The 18,086-nt window shown below is 41.3% G+C and overlaps 1 protein-coding gene across 1 annotated transcript in view; it reads left to right on the top strand.

The window, feature by feature from the left end:
- The first annotated feature begins 4,035 nt into the window (after positions 1-4,035).
- Asb9 (ankyrin repeat and SOCS box-containing 9) overlaps positions 4,036-18,086 on the top strand; it is a 41,850-nt gene continuing 27,799 nt past the window's right edge. Inside the window, exons 1-2 of the mRNA NM_027027.2 lie at positions 4,036-4,067; positions 12,503-12,719. Coding sequence (NP_081303.1) covers positions 12,638-12,719 — 82 coding nt within the window. The 5' untranslated portion in view covers positions 4,036-4,067; positions 12,503-12,637. The remainder of the gene's footprint in view (positions 4,068-12,502; positions 12,720-18,086) is intronic.

An 18,086-nucleotide genomic window follows, 5' to 3' on the forward strand; every position in this document is an offset into this window, starting at 1 on the left:
TCTGTCTTTTTCCCTGAGATGGGTTTCCTGTAAGCAGCAGAATGTTGGGTCCTGTTTGTGTAGCCAGTCTGTTAGTCTATGTCTTTTTATTGGGGAATTGAGTCCATTGATATTAAGAGATATTAAGGAAAAGTAATTGTCGCTTCCTTTTATTTTTGTTGTTAGAGTTGGCATTCTGTTCTTGTGGCTGTCTTCTTTTGGGTTTGTTGAGGGATTACTTTCTTGCTTTTTCTAGGGCGTGATTTCCGTCCTTGTATTTTTTCTTCTGTTATTATACTTTGAAGGGCTGAATTCATGGAAAGATATTGTGTGAATTTGGTTTTGTCATGGAATACTTTGGTTTCTCCATCTATGGTAATTGAGAGTTTGGCCGGGTATAGTAGCCTGGGCTGGCATCTGTGTTCTCTTAGTGTCTGTTTAACATCTGTCCAGGCCCTTCTGGCTTTCATAGTCTCTGTTGAAAAATCTGGTGTAATTCTGATAGGCTTGCCTTTATATGTTACTTGACCTTTTTCCCTTACTGCTTTTAGTATTCTACCTTTATTTAGTGCATTTGTTGTTCTGATTATTATGTGTCAGGAGGAATTTTATTTTCTGGTCCAGTCAATTTGGAGTTCTGTAGGCTTCTTGTATGTTCATGGGCATGTCTTACTTTAGGTTTGGGAAGTTTTCATCTATAATTTTGTTGAAGATATTTGCCTGTCTTTTGAGTTGAAAATCTTCATTCTCATCTACTCCTATTATCCTTAGGTTTGGTCTTCTCATTGTGTCCTGGATTTCCTGGATGTTTTGAGTTAGGATCTTTTTGCATTTTCCATTTTCTTTGATTATTGTGCCGATGTTCTCTATGGATTCTTCTGCACCTGAGATTCTCTCTTCCATTTCTTGTATTCTGTTGCTGATGCTCTCATCTATGGTTCCAGATTTCTTTCTTAGGGTTTATATCTCCAGCGTTGCCTCACTTTGGGTTTTCTTCCTTGTGTCTACTTCCCTTTTTAGGTCTTGGATGGTTTTATTCAATTCCATCACCTGTTTGTTTGTGTTTTCCTGCAATTCTTTAAGGGATTTTGTACTTCCTCTTTAATGTCTTCAACCTGTTTAGCAGTGTTCTCCTGTATTTCTTTAAGTGAGTTATTAAAGTCCTTCTTGTTGTCCTCTACCATCATCATGAGCTATGCTTTTAAATCCAGGTCTAGCTTTTTGGGTGTGTACCCTGGACTGGGCGAAGTAGGAGTGCTGTGTTCTGATGATGGTGAGTGGTCTTGGTTTCTGTTATTAAGATTCTTACGTTTACCTTTCCCTGTCTCGTAATCTCTGGAGTTAGTTGTTATAGTTGTCTCTGTTTAGAGATTGTTCCTCTGGTGATTCTCTTACCCTCTTTCAGCAGACCTGGGAGACTAGCTCTCTCCTCTGAGTTTCAGTGGTCAGAGCACTATCTGCAGGCAAGCTCTCCTGTTACAGGGAAGGTGCACAGATATCTGGCGTTCGGACCTCCCTCCTGGCCGAAGATGAAGGCCCAAAACAGGACCTTTCCCAGAAGCCGTGTTGCTTTGGCCTGTCACAGAAGCTGTTAGACTGTTCCACACTCTCACCTATGCAGATTACTTTCGGTGGAGTCTCAGAACCAAGATATCTTCCTCTGATCCTCAGGCAAAGTCCTCCCGGGCCAGATGGACCGCTGTATTCTGGCCAGGAAGGTGGCCGGATGTCTGGAGCTCGAAAAAGGCGCTCAGGCATTTTCTTAATTGGTGATTGATGGTGGATCACCCAGCCCATTGTGTGTGGTGCCACCCTGGGTTGGTGGTCTTGGGTTCTATAAGAAACCAGGCTAATCAAGTCATGAGGGAGCAAGCCAGTAAGTAGCACCCCTCCATAGGCTCCATATGTGCTCCTGTCTCCAGGTTACTGTCCTGACTTCCTTTTATGATGAACTGTGATGTGGAAGAGTAAGTGAAATAAACCCTTTCCTTCATAAGTTGCTTTGATAATGATGTTTTTATCATAGCAGTAGACACCCTATCTAAGATAACTTCTTTTTCAGTTTTTAGATGTAAGCTTTATATATCAAAACATTTAAACTAGCAGTATTATAATAGCCAGAAGCTGGAAAGAACCCAGATGCCCCTCAACAGAGGAATGGATACAGAAAATGTGGTACATCTACACAATGGAGTACTACTCAGCTATTAAAAAGAATGAATTTATGAAATTCCTAGCCAAATGGATGGACCTGGAGGGCATCATCCTGAGTGAGGTAACACATTTACAAACAACTCACACAATATGTACTCACTTATAAGTGGATATTAGCCCAAAACCTAGGATACCCAAGATATAAGATACAATTTCCTAAACACATGAAACTCAAGAAAAATGAAGACTGAAGTGTGGACACTAGGCCCCTCCTTAGAAGTGGGAACAAAACACCCTTGGAAGGAGTTACAGAGACAAAGTTTGGAGCTGAGATGAAAGGATGGACCATGTAGAGACTGCCTTATCCAGGGATCCACCCCATAATCAGCATCCAAACGCTGACACCATTGCATACACTAGCAAGATTTTATCGAAAGGACCCAGATGTAGCTGTCTCTTGTGAGACTATGCCGGGGCCTAGCAAACACAGAAGTGGATGCTCACAGTCAGCTAATGGATGGATCACAGGGCTCCCAATGGAGGAGCTAGAGAAAGTACCAAAGGAGCTAAAGGGATCTGCAACCCTATAGGTGGATCAACATTATGAACTAACCAGTACCCCGGAGCTCTTGACTCTAGCTGCATATGTATCAAAAGATGGCCTAGTCGGCCATCACTGGAAAGAGAGGCCCATTGGACACACAAACTTTATATGCCCCAGAACAGGGGAACGCCAGGGCCAAAAAGGGGGAGTGGGCGGGTAGGGGAGTGGGGGTGGGTGGGTATGGGGGACTTTTGGTATAGCATTGGAAATGTAAATGAGCTAAATACCTAATAAAAAATGGAAAGAAAAAAAATAAACTAACAGTATTAAAAATTTGGAATGTATGCACAATGAATAATTTTTCAGGGGAAAAACCTGTATTATTTTTCAGTACTGGAGATGAACCCTAAGGCTTCATAATGCTAGGAAAGCATTGTATCACCAAGGTATATCACTAGCACTTGCTAAAATAGTGTCTTCCAAACATAGGAAAGCTGCCCTATGACATTTCAACAATACAATTGCTGAAACAAAATTTGCATAATAACAACACTAAGTGTCATTCCAGTCTGCAGAGGTGGAATTTCACAAGGTCATATCCCTAGATGAAGAACTAGACAGTGCCTGCTGAGAGAATCAGTCTTCTCTGGAGACCAGCTCCTTGATAGATTATCCAGTCCCAAATGGTCAGCCCTAAACACATGTACTTATACACAACACTAAATGGACACAGTAGGTTATATATATTCTTAGAAAAATTAAAATTTAAATTATAAAATGTGATATATATATATATATATATATACACACACATATATACATATATATGAAACATTTTCCCAGCCATTAGGAGGGATGAAGCTGTACGGTTTGAAGTAATTATTTGTAGTCTAAATGAATTAAGTCCATTCCAGAGAGACAAGTATGTACTTTCTCTCACTTGTAGTTCCTAGATTTCATATAGAAACATAAAAGCATGTACACACATATATGACAAGAAAGTATAAGCTACAGGAATATGGAGACTAACAGGATGAGGAAGGGTTCAAAAAAGGACCATAGAGAGGTATGGTGAGGAATATGCTTAATATATATTGCATAATTGTATGGAAAATGTCTCTGTGTAGAATAGTAATGCTTATGATGAATCCACACAATAAAATTCAAACAGTAGTAATAAAGATATTTGAATGTGCCCTCTCCAAAAATACCCTACTGGGCTATATTTCCCCTCCATTTTTTAGTGGTAATGTAAGATGGTACAACCAATGCCTATGTAAGCAGATGACATAGGAACAGTGGGGGCATTGTGATGTAGCACCAGGCTACTGCATCCGGTCTGCTTGAACTCCACATGTGTGGCACTGTCCCAGCTGATTTGATAACCAAGGTAATTACTTAAATGTTTAACTAGGATGGGGTATGACCAGCGGAGTGGAGAGTACAGATATTATTAGATGGAGGGCAGGACAAAGTAAGAGACATTTCATTGCACTGATCGGAATGGTGCAGAATTGAAAACTTGTGAGTTACTTTCAGGCTTTCTCATTGAATGATTTCACAGGTAGATGGCCCCAAGGGACTGAAACCTTGGGAAGTGAAACAGTAGATAAGAAAGACTACTGTATGTCTTTTATCATTTTACTCTAATTGAAAGCAGTGACCCTATCAGAAAAGAATTTGTGATGACCCCTTCTTTCAGAAGCCTTATGGAAAAAGTTTTGTAAGTTTCAACGTTTTGGTATGAAAATTACTCTATCACATTCCATAATGTTAGCTGCTTAGATTATTTATAATTTCTTCTTACCATGTGTGATATTAACCTAACTTTCATTTCTCTATAATTAAAAATATTTAAGTCTATGGGTGTTTTGCCTATATATATGTATGTGTACTACATGTGTGCCTAGTTCTCCTTGAGATCAGTAAATGTGGTTGAATCCTCAGGAACTGGGGTTAAAGATGACTGCACACCACCATGTGGGTCCTGGGAATCAAACCCAGGTCTTCTGCAAGAGCAGCCAGTGTGTTCTCTTAGCCATCTCTCTACCTCTTAATTTTTATAATTATAAAGAAAAAATTATAAATTAAAGAAAAAATTATAACTATACAATTTATGGTATATAATTATATACACATTATATATAAAAAGCATAATTGAATTTAGGGTTTGAACGAGAATATTTCTTTCTTAAGGACTCTTTGACTTTCTCTCTTTTCCTTAATAAATCTGTGTTTACTTTGCTCAACACAGTATTTGAAGGACATCTCTGCTGGCTAGTTTTATGTCAAAATTTTCCATAAACTAGAGCAATCAGAGAGGAAGGAGCCTCAACTGATGCCATCATAAGATGGGGCTTCAGGCAAGCCTGTAGGGCATTTTCTTATTTGGTGATTGATGGCAGAGCACCCAGCCCATTGTGTGTGGTGCCACCCTGGGTTGGTGGTCTTGGGTTCTATAAGAAATCAGGCTAAGCAAGCCATGGGGGAGCAAGCCAGTAAGTAGCACCCCTCCATAGCCTCCATATGTGCTCCTGTCTCCAGGTTACTGTCCTGACTTTTTTTAATGATGAACAGTGATGTGGAAGAGTAAGTGAAATAAACCCTTTCCTTCCCAAGTTGCTTTTGATCATGATGTTTTTATCATAGCAATAGACACCCTAACTAAGTTAACTTCTTTTTCAATTTTTAGATGTAAGCTTTATATATACTAACAGTTTTAAAAATTTAGAATGTATGCACAATGAATAATTTTTCAGGGGAAAAACCTGTAATATTTATATTCAGTACTGGAGATGAACCCTAAGGCTTCATAATGCTAGGCAAGCATTGTATTGCCAAGGTATACCACTAACACTGGGGAAAATATTTTCCTAACCTAATACATATATATACACATATATATATGTATATATGTATACATGTATACACATATATATATATATGTATATATGTATACATGTATACATACATACATACATACATACATATATACATATATACATGTATGGATAAATATATGTGTCTATCTTTGGAGATATACAACTGATCTGTATTTACAATATGCATTGCCACATTATTTTTGGTTTTATTTTCTCCTCCTCCTTCTTTTAGACAGGGTCTCTTTCAGTTGCCCTAGTTGTCTTAAACTTGCTGTGTAGACTATTTAGACCAGGGGCTGCCCATGAACTCATGAAGATCTGCCTGCATCTGCGTCTTGAGTGCATTGATTAAAAGTGTGCACCACTCCACCAAAGTATTATCTTTAAATGAAGCCTGCCTGTATCACTTAACAGTTTTAAACCGCAATGTTTTTAAACTCTTAAAGTGATTCCCATGTTTACATACATAGGTCATTCAACATTTCTGATTCTTTGTTCCCATTTTATTGAAGATGTACATGTTTGTTATGTTTCTGATTGAGGTAGTAAAATAAGCTCACGAAAACATCTTAATAATGGAGGAAGGGATTATTTTGGCTTACAATTCAAGACACAGTGTAATATGGTAGCAAAGACTCGGCAGAGAGAAATGCTGCTGCGCTATTTCCTTTCTCCAAGCTATTCAGTCTAGGACCTTAACTATGGAATGATGCTGCTCACATTTGGGTCGGTTTTTCTGACTCAGTTAACCACGTCTAGAAACTCCTTCATACAGTATGTCTAGAGCCTTATTCCTTAGGTGATTCTAGTCCCTATGAATCTAACAGTATTAACTATCATAATATTTCCTCCAAAGCAATTCTTGTCCCCCATATTTTTAATATGGCCATGCCAAATGCAGATGGGGCTCATGTATAAGCCTTCTTTTTCATGGTAACAATGTTCATTGTCAAGAATGCATGCACAGAATACAAACAGCATGACTGATACTTCAGAGCTTCTGAGACATTGCCTGAAGCTGCTAGGCTGAGGAAGGAATCACTGAATATTCACAGCATATCAGAAGCCAATGTTCTCCCTACTGAAGGACCTCATATTTCCTCCCATTGCAAATCATGGCTAAGATCTGCTCGTGCATGAATGTAGGAATGTATTCTCTTCTTTAGAAGATCTCAAATGACAACAAATACACTATTATTCACATAAATGAACCAACTTAACTGGTAAAGAATGTGTACCAGGTTTTAATTTCTGTTTACTGATTTTGCTATCCGATTCCCACTTACCACTGCTATATCTTGAAAGCTTCTAGCCTGCTCAAGAATTGCAAGAATAACTCAACTCAATGAATATCTTTGCGTTTATTGCCCTAATTTACTGTGCATTTTGTCATGGTTGTTTCTCCTAATGTATGCATTATTATTATGTATGTATGTATGTTTGCAGACATATGTATGTGACTACTGTATAATATATGTACCTCTGTATATGCACATGTCTCTATGGGAAACAGTATATTAGTACTTATATATATTTTTAATGAACTATTTGTAAGTTATGAACATTGTGATCTCTCATCATGGCTAGGTTTAACAAGAGATGAGATGGGCAAAAACAGTTTTAAAAATATTTATTTATTTTGTGTGCCTTTACATTTGTACATATGTACATTCACATACCCCATTCCTTGTATGGAGGGCAAAAGACAACTTGTTGGAAGTTTGTTTCCTCCTTCCTCAATGTGGTTCCCTGGGATTGAACTCAGGTCATCAAGCTTGGTAGCAGTAGCCTTTTACTAACTAAACCACCTCACACATCTAATTGGGAATCAACAAATATCAATTTCTAAGGTAAATGCTATAGTGTAGTTTTTTTTTTTTTGGTTTGGTATTAAAGTTAAGAGATAATGATGATCAAAATGTAAAAAAATAATGTAAGCAAGATGGGCTGTTGTTTGTTGTTAAGAGCTTGCATTACTGTCCAATGTAGAGTCAAATTTACATTCCAAAATGACAGATTCTAGGTTGTTGCCCTACTGGGAAGGAATTCATCAGCCTTTTCTATGCGTGCAAGCATTGCGGCCGGCACATTTCCTCTTTGGCCTCATAATCCCATGTGACTCTGTCCCAGTACTCTCTCACACCTTTCCCAAGAGCACAGAGATTCTTTCCCAGACCACAGTGCAGCAATGACAGGGTGGAGGTGAGACAGGATCCAGTCCAGCACAGACAGCATGCAGATGTACACTTCCACAACTGGGCCACCGGTGCCTTTCTCATCTTGTTTCGCCATCCAGGGTCCCATCAAGGACCAGATAACCATCAAGACTCTTCATTCTCCTTTAACATAGAAAGCTGCTCATTTGGCCTTGTGGGCCACTGCTTGGTTTTTGGTTTTGTTTATTTTTTTAAACGATAAAACAAAATGTTTCTATTTTCTTATTTTTTTTTCATAGTGACATTTTCTTAAACATGCATGGATATAATGTGTTTGGAACCAATTTACCCTCCTTTCCCCTCCCTCCAACCCTCCTCCCTTTTGCTTTTCCTTCTTTTATTCACATACAAGCAGGAAAAATGGACTCACTGGTTATGAAAAAATCTTTTTTTAAAGTCTAGTTCCATGGTTACATAGACATTTTTGCCATTTATATTCACCTCAAGAATACCCCATTACGTTAACTTTTTAAAAGTATGCTCTTGTTTGACTCTTCCGCTACTCCTTGGCAGACAGGAATGTACGGGTGTTGTCTAAGGCAGCAGCAGAGTGCTCGGCTTGCAGCACTTGCATCGCCCGCTGAAAGACAGCAGCAGCTTTGCCAGAGAAGCCCGTAATTCCGAGGCCCAGAAGCCCAGTGCCTCCTAGCTCCTAAAGGGTCTGCACTGGGAAAAGTGCTGGGTGGTTGGTTCTGGATCAACCTTGACTAATTAGAAGTATCCCCGCCTCCCCCACCCCACCCCTCTTTCTGTGTGTCTATCTCTTGTCACCCTGTCTCTGCTTACTGTACTGTTGTTTGATTTTTGAGATAGGGCTTTGTTATGCAATCCTGACCTGGTGCTTACTGAATAGCCTAGACTGACCTTCCACCTCAGTCTCAGGAAACCTAAGACTCCAGGGGTGACCCACCATATTTCTTCATTGGAAGTGACTTTCAGGGATCCCCAAATCCTCAGAGATAAATGGGCTACTAATCTGTAAGTGAGGTGTGATTTGGTCATCTAAGTGAGCATGCGGCACAGAAGCAGGATCTTGTGAAAAATGCCCCTTGGAATGTGTGTGTCCCTGCCATTTACTGCACACTACAGTGGTTTTGGTTTTGTTGTTACTACCCAACCTGGACCAATTTCACTCAACACAAAGACATCAACATGCACCCATGCACACACACACACACACACACACACACACACACACACAGATGAGCACAATAGGGCTTACTATTGCTGTCTTCCAGGTTGTGGTCAAGCATCTCCCCCCCACCCCCCATAATCATAGCTCGTACACATTCAAGCGTAATTCAGTTTTTTAAATTAGTTCTTTAAAATGCATGCAGTTCTCCTCTAGGGAAACTATTATCAAGCAGTTTAAAAGTCCAGCTCCCATCTTATTTGCTAGCAGTGCTCCACACAATCAATCCAATGAAAAGATTCAAAGTGTTAGTGTAGCAAGCTGGGAATGTCCTTTACTGCCATTTTGAAGCTTAAGATTTGACATTGGAGAAATCGCATCTTATTCAAACTGAATCTAATGTAAATAAGCTGGAATGTGAGGATAGTAGTGGGCACAAATAGCAGTAGTATCCAGCTGCCCCATGATGGCCCTCTGTTTAAACCCCTCCCAGCCCTTCTATGTTGGAAGTACATTTTTTACTTTCCACCAAATATGTTTATGGTTTTGCATGTCTCTCCTGGTACAGTACTGAAGGATTTGCATGTATATATCCTTCTTAGTAAATTCTGCAAACAGAGACAGTAAGCAATTTGACTGTGCTTATCCCAATTTTAAATGAGCAGCCTCTCTTTAAAATTAAAATTTCTACTGAGAAAATTATAGGTTCACGTGCAGTTTCAAGAAATAATAAAACGAGCTCTCTTGTGCACTTTGCTCCCCTCAATGGTGACCCCTTTGCAACAGCACAGTAAAATGTCATAACTGAAAGTCACTTTTTCCTAGGAAGGGGAGATAGGTGGCTCAGTGAGTTATGTGGTTGCCATATAAGGATGAGGGTCTGAGTTCAGATCCCATGTAAATTCCATGCAGGTATGGAGGCTTGTTTGTAATCCCAGTGTTTGACAGAGGATCCCCAGAGTAAGCTGGCTATGAAGAATAGCTGAGTCTGTGAACTCCGGGGTTCAGTGAGAGACTCTGCAGCACTACATAAGGTGGAGAACAATTGAGAAAGACACCTGCCACTTATGTCTGACTAATATATGCACATGCATTTACTCACACACATGAACATATGCATGCATACCAAACATACATATACGTGCTGGGGAAAAAATCTACCAATCTTTTTTCAGAATTTCCCAAATGTATTTGTATCCAGTCATGTGTGTGTGTATCTTTGGTTTCATATCATTTATCACATGTATAAGACCATACTTTTAAAACATTATTTTTAAGTTTTTTAATTGAGATATGTGTGTGTGTGTGTCAGGGCAGGTATGTGATCTTGAGTGACAAGGGAGACCAGAACATGGTATTGGATCTCCTGGAGCTAGAGTTGTGTTAGAGCTCTGAGGGAAAAGGTTAGTCAGGAAGCAAAGCATACCACATAATCACACCCCACAACAAACCTCATGAAAAAAGAAAAGATTTATGGAGAAAGGCACAAGAGAGTGGCTTTCTCCGCTTTGGAGAGAAACAGCAGGAAATTGAGCAGGTTTCTCAGGGGGGAGATTTCCAGGGTGGGGATTGGTGGGATTTCAAGCCAGGGCCAGGGGTTGGTGGGATTTGAGCTCAGGGATTGGTAGGTTTTCAAACCCAGAAGTGGGCTCTGACCTTTTACCCTACAAAAGTTCCAGGCAGCTGTGAGCTGTATGATGTAGGTGCAGTAAGTGCTCTTAAGGGCTGAGGCATCTCTCCAGCCCCATAAGAACATAACCTTGAATCAGTATTTCCATTCTTAGAAATCTTTTCTCTAGAGAGACTTTCAAGTGCAGCCAAAGCAATATGCGCAGAGACACTGATTACAATATTGATCTAGTAGTCCAAGAAATGGCAAAAGCATGCTAGCATCATTGGGCGACAAGGACATGCTTCGTTTTGTTTAGTTTTACTAGTTTCTTTGTGTAGCCTTGGTGGTTCTAGATCTTTTTCCGTAGAACAAGCTAGCCTAGAACTCAAAGAGATCCTCTTGCTTCTGCCCCTGGAGTGCTAGGATTAAAGGTGGGCACCACCACTGTCCGGTGCAAAGAAATGCTTTTGGTACAATGTGAAATGTAGTGGAGAATAAAGAAATTAGTATAGCTATATGTGGGACAATAGAAAGCAGTCCAGACTAAGTGTAAAAACTCTTGGACAGGATGTTGATATAATTACACTGGAGTAAAACTGTGCATGGGTAAGAGCATATGTTCAAAGGGATGCATTAAAATGATGAAGGATGCCACGAGGTGTTTTAGTGCACACCTGCAATCTTAGCACTCTGGAGATGGAGGCAGGTTTGCAACAAGTTTGAGGCTAGCCTGGCTATACAGCGAGTTCAAGGTCACCCTCAATAGTCATACTCAATCTGAACAAAAGCAAGCAAGCACACCTGCAAGCACAAAGTGGTTCAAAAATAGTTACAAAATGTTTCAACTGAGAAGCCAAAGATCTCAAACAGAAACAAATCTCCAGCCTTTGGAAGCCGGCTGGTGCTAGAGAGCAGCTCAGAGGCTTCCGAGGATAAAGCATTCTCTTCAACCTGCAAGAGATGAAAAGTGGGAGTCTTTCCTGAGCAAGTCAAGTGGAGCATGAGGTTCCTTGGTACAGGAGAGTGTCATGGATGGTGAACAGATTGGAGGGGCGGGGATAGGCAGGAAAAGCAGCAGCAGCTGAGACCAGGAGGTTTTGCTCACACCAGGCTCCTTTCAAACCCAGGGATGGTAACAACACCAGCGATTGACTGAAACCAACACCTGGGAGTCTGGTGGAAACTGGAAAGCCGAAAAGTCACCTGGACTGAAACCTTAACATTCCTAGAGGCAGACAGAGGGTACCTTACCAAAGCAGTAGCCTTCATAAGGAAGGATAGCGGCTCCCTTTCACACCTGTGGTGACCCTGTAGTTCAGTTTTCTCCTTGCATTCCGCAATTATTTGTAAGTTAAATCCAAATGTGTGCAGGAAGGGCAAAATAGGGCATGGCATGAACTTGCAGCGCCCCCACCCTCAATTGGAGAACGAGTTCTTTCTATCCCTCTCCCACCTCTACCCCTTGCATTTTTTTTGTAACATACAGACACATTTTTCCATAAGACACTCCCAGCAAAATTGAAAACACATGTGCAGATGGCCAGGCTGGGCTGTGCATGTTCGTGTGCAAGCAGTTTCTCTGAGCTGCTGCAAAAGCAGCCTCCTCAGCTCCTGGATGCTGGGGCTCGTCTAAGTAGTCCCTAAAGTAGCAAACAGCTCTCTGCCGCTGTAACATCTTCTTCCTACACAACTACTCAGCTGCCTCCATTCCCCAAAAGTTACAAAGTGTGGATTTCCTTCATGATAAACTCTAATGCTTGCTCCCTGATTGGTCTCAGTGTAGAAAAGGACATGACATCAGCAACTTTTCAGACTTGAGACCTGGGGGTGGGGGGGTGGGGGTGCTCTTGTGTACTTTGTCCTGTCTCCAGCCTGCTAGGTGGAGTGGTGTGTGTGTGTGTGTGTGTGTGTGTGTGTGTCTGCATGGGAATCTGACCACAGGTAGTACTCACATTGCCCTGCCTGTGCTGTTCTCTGCTGCAGTCGGCCTGGACCAAGACGTGTGCAGTTTAACCAGCCACAGAACTGGAATTTCCCAGGGGCTCCGGGAACATGGCATTCGACTTTTCCTAAACAACTGAAGTGGAACATAAGAGTTTGCTGGCCTAGGAAGATACCATGGATGGTGAACAAAGGGGCAGGAGTGACAGGCCAGGAGGCTCTCCTCACCTACCATTCCTTTCAAACCCGTTGATGGGAGGTGAGTCATAGAAGATGGCGAATCAGAGTGTTGGGGAGGGTGGTTAACGTGCTCAAGGGAGAGAAGAGAGCTGGGCTAAGTCAGTGGGTCTTTCTGTGGGGTGTCCATAGGGTAACTACTGGACAGATGTCCACAGCTTGTTAGTCTTCATCCTTTATGTGATTATTAAAAAAAAAAAACTTTATCTGTAGATTCACAAAGGTGAGATCAATTTATTATCCCAGAGCATTTTTCTAGTGGCGAAAACTTTTGCTCCAAGGAGTCACTCACTCTTTTGTGGGTCAGGTATATTATTTATTAAATAAGAGGTTTAAGAGTTACTTATAAGTAGTTGTGTTTTGGTCTCCTGTGTAGTTTAGGTTCACCTTAAACTCATTATCCTCCTGTCTCAGCCTCTGAAGTGCTGAGATTTAGGTGTGTGTGTGTGTGTGTGTGTGTGTGTGTGTGTGTGTGTGTATTATAGGAACACTGTTGAAAGTTCCCTTAGATATTTCATATCTGGTGAAGCTGATTTTCTCAAGGATAATGGAAGGTTGATTGACTTTAGAAATGAGACTTTTAAAACACCGCAAAGATTTCCTCCAGGCATGCGTTGCACCCATTGGCTGATGGATGCATTGGCTAATACAGAGGTTTCCCACATTCACTCACTGTTATTTTCCTGTAAACTTCAGCAGGTTCCAGATGAGTGAATTCTGGGCTTAAGCATTCAAGGAGACAGCATCACACTCAGAACACTGGTCGGCTGCCCACAACACTTTTCTATTAGAAGGACAATAAAGAGGTTTCAAAGTCCTTTAGGACTTAGTGATGTCTTTCTGAACAGGTTTGTGAAAGGATCACAACAGAAAGTAGACAATACGAAATGCCTTCCCTCACTGATTGAGGAGACAGAGCTGCACATTCTTTTGTTTGTTCATTTGTTTTTTTATTTACCCAAACTTCAGATATGACAGAGAAAGGGCTTTAATTCTGAAGGAAAGAGAGATTGCATTGTGCCATTTGATTCAATATTGTGGCAAACGGTGAGAAAGCATCTTAAATTGTGAAGTTATTTTTTAAACCCCAAATTAGGTTAGACAGAAGAACCAGATAAGAGGAAAGCTGGAAAGAGAGCTGGCTTAGTGCAGTAGGGCGTGGCGGGGGGCAGAGTTTTCTTTCTCTCACTCTGTTATATGTACACGCTCATGTGAGTGTGTGTACAGAAGAGTATGCATGCATGTGTATGTAGATATGTGAAGGTCAGAGGTCAGTGTCGTGTGTAATCTCTCTCCATCTTAATTTTTTGAGGAGGGTCTCTCACTGAAGCTGGAGCTTCCTGATTCAGAAACTGTGATTGGCTAGAGAGCTCCTTCCTACAACCATCTCCCTAGCGCTGGTATTATAGCCACATTGGAATAGTTTTCTTTTTTTTTTTTAAATGTGATGCTGTGTATGTGAACTCATGTCCTCTTGCCTATGTGGCAAGCTGCCTTTTTCTTTTTAAAATCAATTAACCGTCTCTCTAGCTCTCCCGGGGTTCCAGTTTTGACATAAAACTGTGAGTAACATTGCCTAATCCTCATAGCCTGGTGATATGGGGCTAAGGTTTGAAGTGAATACAGGTTGAGTGTCAGAAACCTCAGAATGTTCAGCAGAAGGCTTGTGGTTGAAACTCAGTGGACAGAGAAAACTTTCCAATGGCCAAGAATTGACATGTGGGGTCAGTAAGTTGGACCAAAAAAAAAAAAAAAATAGGAAGGGATTTTGATGTTACTATTCCAAGGGACCTAAAGGGACAGCAGGTTTTTGTTTTGTTTTGTTTTGTTTTAAAGAAGATTTATTTATTTATATGAGTACACTTGTAACTCTCTTCAGACAGCCCGGAAGAGGGCATTGGATCCCATTATAAATGGTTGTGAGCCACCATGTGGTTGCTGGGAATTGAACTCAGGACCTCTGGAAGAACAGTCTGTGCTCTTAACTGCTGAGCCATCTCTCCAGTCCCAAGCAGTTTTCAAAGACATGAAAAGTCACAGGATAGATGCCTGGACTCTTGGATACCCCGGCTGGCTTACATTCTCCTTCTCTGACCCAGAACAACCATTTTCTCCCCATTTCCCACACCCAGTATAGCCAACCACTGCTCCCATTCAATCCTCCCAGGTTTTTCCCTCTTCTCCAGTAGACTTTTTTTTGCTCTCTGCTTTGCACTAGTTCTTCTCAGCTTAGGGTGGGGGTGGGAGCCCTCTGCAGTAGCTGGTTACATTTGTTTACGATTCTGAGGCCTTGACCTTGGTGAAGTGTGGAATGTGGAACATTCAGAATGTTGTTTCCAAGTTGGCTCTCAGACACTCAGCTCAGTTGAGGGTATCCTCTGGCACACGGACAAATCAGAGGCAAGCATAAGGGCTGGCTATGGTCCATTCTTTTTCTCTCTCCTCTTCTCCAGAAGAGAGAAAAGGATTGGAAGATGGAGAGCCAACTCTTTACAGAGATTTCTTTAATGCGTGGCTGCTGTCATAGGAACAGGGAAAGAGTAGCACTCCTCCCCAGAAAGTACTTTGTTAGTAATTGAATTATACCTCTCAAATGATCCTTTGAAATCCTAACTAGCCTTTGCACTTCAAAAAGAGGCTACCATTAGGAAATTGAGTGGGTGCAGATAAACTGAACCCTCCCTGGCATGGCTTTAATCCTTAATCCCACAAGGTTGCTGTGTCAATAAGAAAAGGAGAACATTCAGAGAGGATGCTATGCAGCAAGAGTCAGATATTAGAGCACAGAATCTACGAACCAAGGAAAGCCAAGGATGGGCATCAGATGTGAAAAGCTAGAGGAGGTGAGGAAGGACTGCTTCCTGGAGACTTTAGAAAGGGCATGGCCTTGCTAAAGCCTTTAGTCTTCTGTTAGACTTCCAGCCTTGACAACTGCAAGAAAATATATTCCAATTGTAGTAAGCAAATTGGAGTAGTATGAGGGAGTTTGTTACAACATTATAAGAAACTCCCTCACTCTATTTGTAGACAAATCACAAAATGCATCGAAGGGGAAATTAACCTTTATAATCCTACTAATTACCCATTTATTAGCATCTACTCTTAAGTTTAAAAGCTTACATTTAAAAGTTGACATTCGTTCCTTTTGTGTGCGCGTGTGTGCCTCTACCTGTGGAGGTTGGAAGACAGTTTGTGTGATTAGCTCTGACCTTCCACCATGTAGGTTCTGGACTGGAGCTCAGGGTAGCAGGCTTGGTGGCGAGTATCTTTCCCTGCTGAGCCATCTCTCTGACACACGTTGGTTTCTCTTTGGTTGCTTGCCTGAGAGCACATGTCTCTAGAGATACTTCTTTCTTTCCAAAATTGAGTCTACCGAATTAGAAAAAAAAATTCACATTTAAGCAGAAAGCAGGCAAGAGTAGGCATTGCAAAAAAAGAGTAGTTTGCGTCTTCTGGTGGGGCACTTTTCGATATTGGGTCAATTTGGCAGAGGATGCTTTCTGAGGGTGTCTTGTCTCTATAAACTGAAGAGGTGAAGATGTGAAATTACGGAGAGCTGAAGGGAGGAGGGTACAGAGAAGGAAAGAGGAGGAGCAGGGAAGGAAGGGAGGGAGGACCTGGATAATGGATGGAGTAGACAGGACCATCTTTTTTCCCCAATTTTTTATTAGGTATTTACTTCATTTACATTTCAAATGCTATCCCGAAAGTCTCCTATACACCCCTATCCCGCTCCTCTACCCACTCACTCCCACTTCTTGGTTTTGGTATTTCCCCTGTAATGGAGCATATAAAGTTTGCAAGACCAAGGGGCCTCTCTTCCCAATGATGGCTGACTAGGCCATCTTCTGCAGCATATGCATCTAGAGACACGAGCTCTGGGGGTACTGGTTAGTTCATATTGTTGTTCCACCTATAGGGTTGAAGACCCTTTCAGCTCCTTGGGTACTTTCTCTAGCTCCTCCATTGGGGGCCCTGTGTTTCATCCAATAGCTGACTGTGAGCATCCACTTCTGTGTTTGCCAGGCACTGGCATAGCCTCGCAAGAGACAGCTATATCAGGTTTAGACAGGACTGTCTTGCTCAAGAGGTGTCATGCTTGCTCTACCCTCCCCATAGCAGGAATCTTCTTCAGTGATTGAGTATTTGTTCATGCCCCCGAATGCACCTTTTTCACATCCCAGATACTCCATTCTCTTCAGAGCAACTTCCCCTCCCACTTTCGACCTTGCAAAATGTTTCCTAAAATGGATTTATGCTACTGCCTCACATTTACTAAGGTTCTTGGAACTTTCTTAATAGCTCTTTTCAGAATGGAGCAATTAGTGCACTTTAAATCTCTCCTGAAATAATGGAAATCTTAGAAATTTTACCAGAAAGTGTAATAAAAATGAAACAGCAACCTTCTTAATCTGCCACAGGCTTGATGGAGATACTTTCCTTTTTAAAGGCCAAGTTTAATGACACTAATTGGAGGACTTGTGGAATAGTTGTGTCATAAGAGGTCCATTCCCTAGTTTACCCATAAGCTACACTGATTGATCCATGGCATTACCTCATTTAGCATCTCTTTTGTTTTTGGCAGTAAAACCAAATATAGACCATGGATGAACCAATACTATGAATGAATACTCAGTCCATGCCAAGGGTGTGTACAATCTGTTGCTTATAATGACTTTTAGGTTTCAAAGACTCTGGTAGGGTTGATGAAAAAGGGGTAGTGTGGCCTTGGATCTCTCTGTCATGCCATGGATAGTCTCCTACCATGAGCATCACCCATGATCTGATAGGAAAATAGGTCCCATCTTCTGCTTGTTCTGCTTTTTCCAGCTGGCAGTTGTTAAGAATCATGTGAGGGGGGCCTTAGGATGTAACTGGCCATATATTGAGCCTGTAGCACATTGCCTTCTCCAGGCGTGTGCCCTAGAAATGCCTGGAGCAGTATTGGCATTTCTAGGTCTTTCCTCTATTGGCTGTCACAAGGAGCAAGTCTCAGTTCAAAGTTTATAGAGCAAAGGGATGTGTGGATTACTTCTACATTGCAAAATTATGATACTTATTTGCCCCCCTCCCCCCTTATTTCTTCCCTCCCTCTCTCCCTTCTCTCTTGCATGCACAATCTGTGCTGTGACAACTCGAGAAAAGTGTTATTGTGTTAATATTTCCAGTATCAGCATTTAGGTTTTTACATACTCCAGTGCCCTGAGATTTGCTGAAGCATTTTTTTTTGTATAAGGTTAACATAAGTTTAGGCTCAGGGCCTATGTTTTTCTTCAAGGAAGGAGCATGGGCTTAACAAATATCATATTAAAATGGCTTTGGAGTTAGAAAGGGAAGCCTTGTATATTGTTGATGGAAATATATGCTTGGGTGTCCACTTTGGAAAGTA

The sequence above is a fragment of the Mus musculus genome, chromosome X (genome assembly GCF_000001635.26).
Source record: "Mus musculus strain C57BL/6J chromosome X, GRCm38.p6 C57BL/6J".
Classification (NCBI taxonomy): Eukaryota; Metazoa; Chordata; class Mammalia; order Rodentia; family Muridae; genus Mus; species Mus musculus.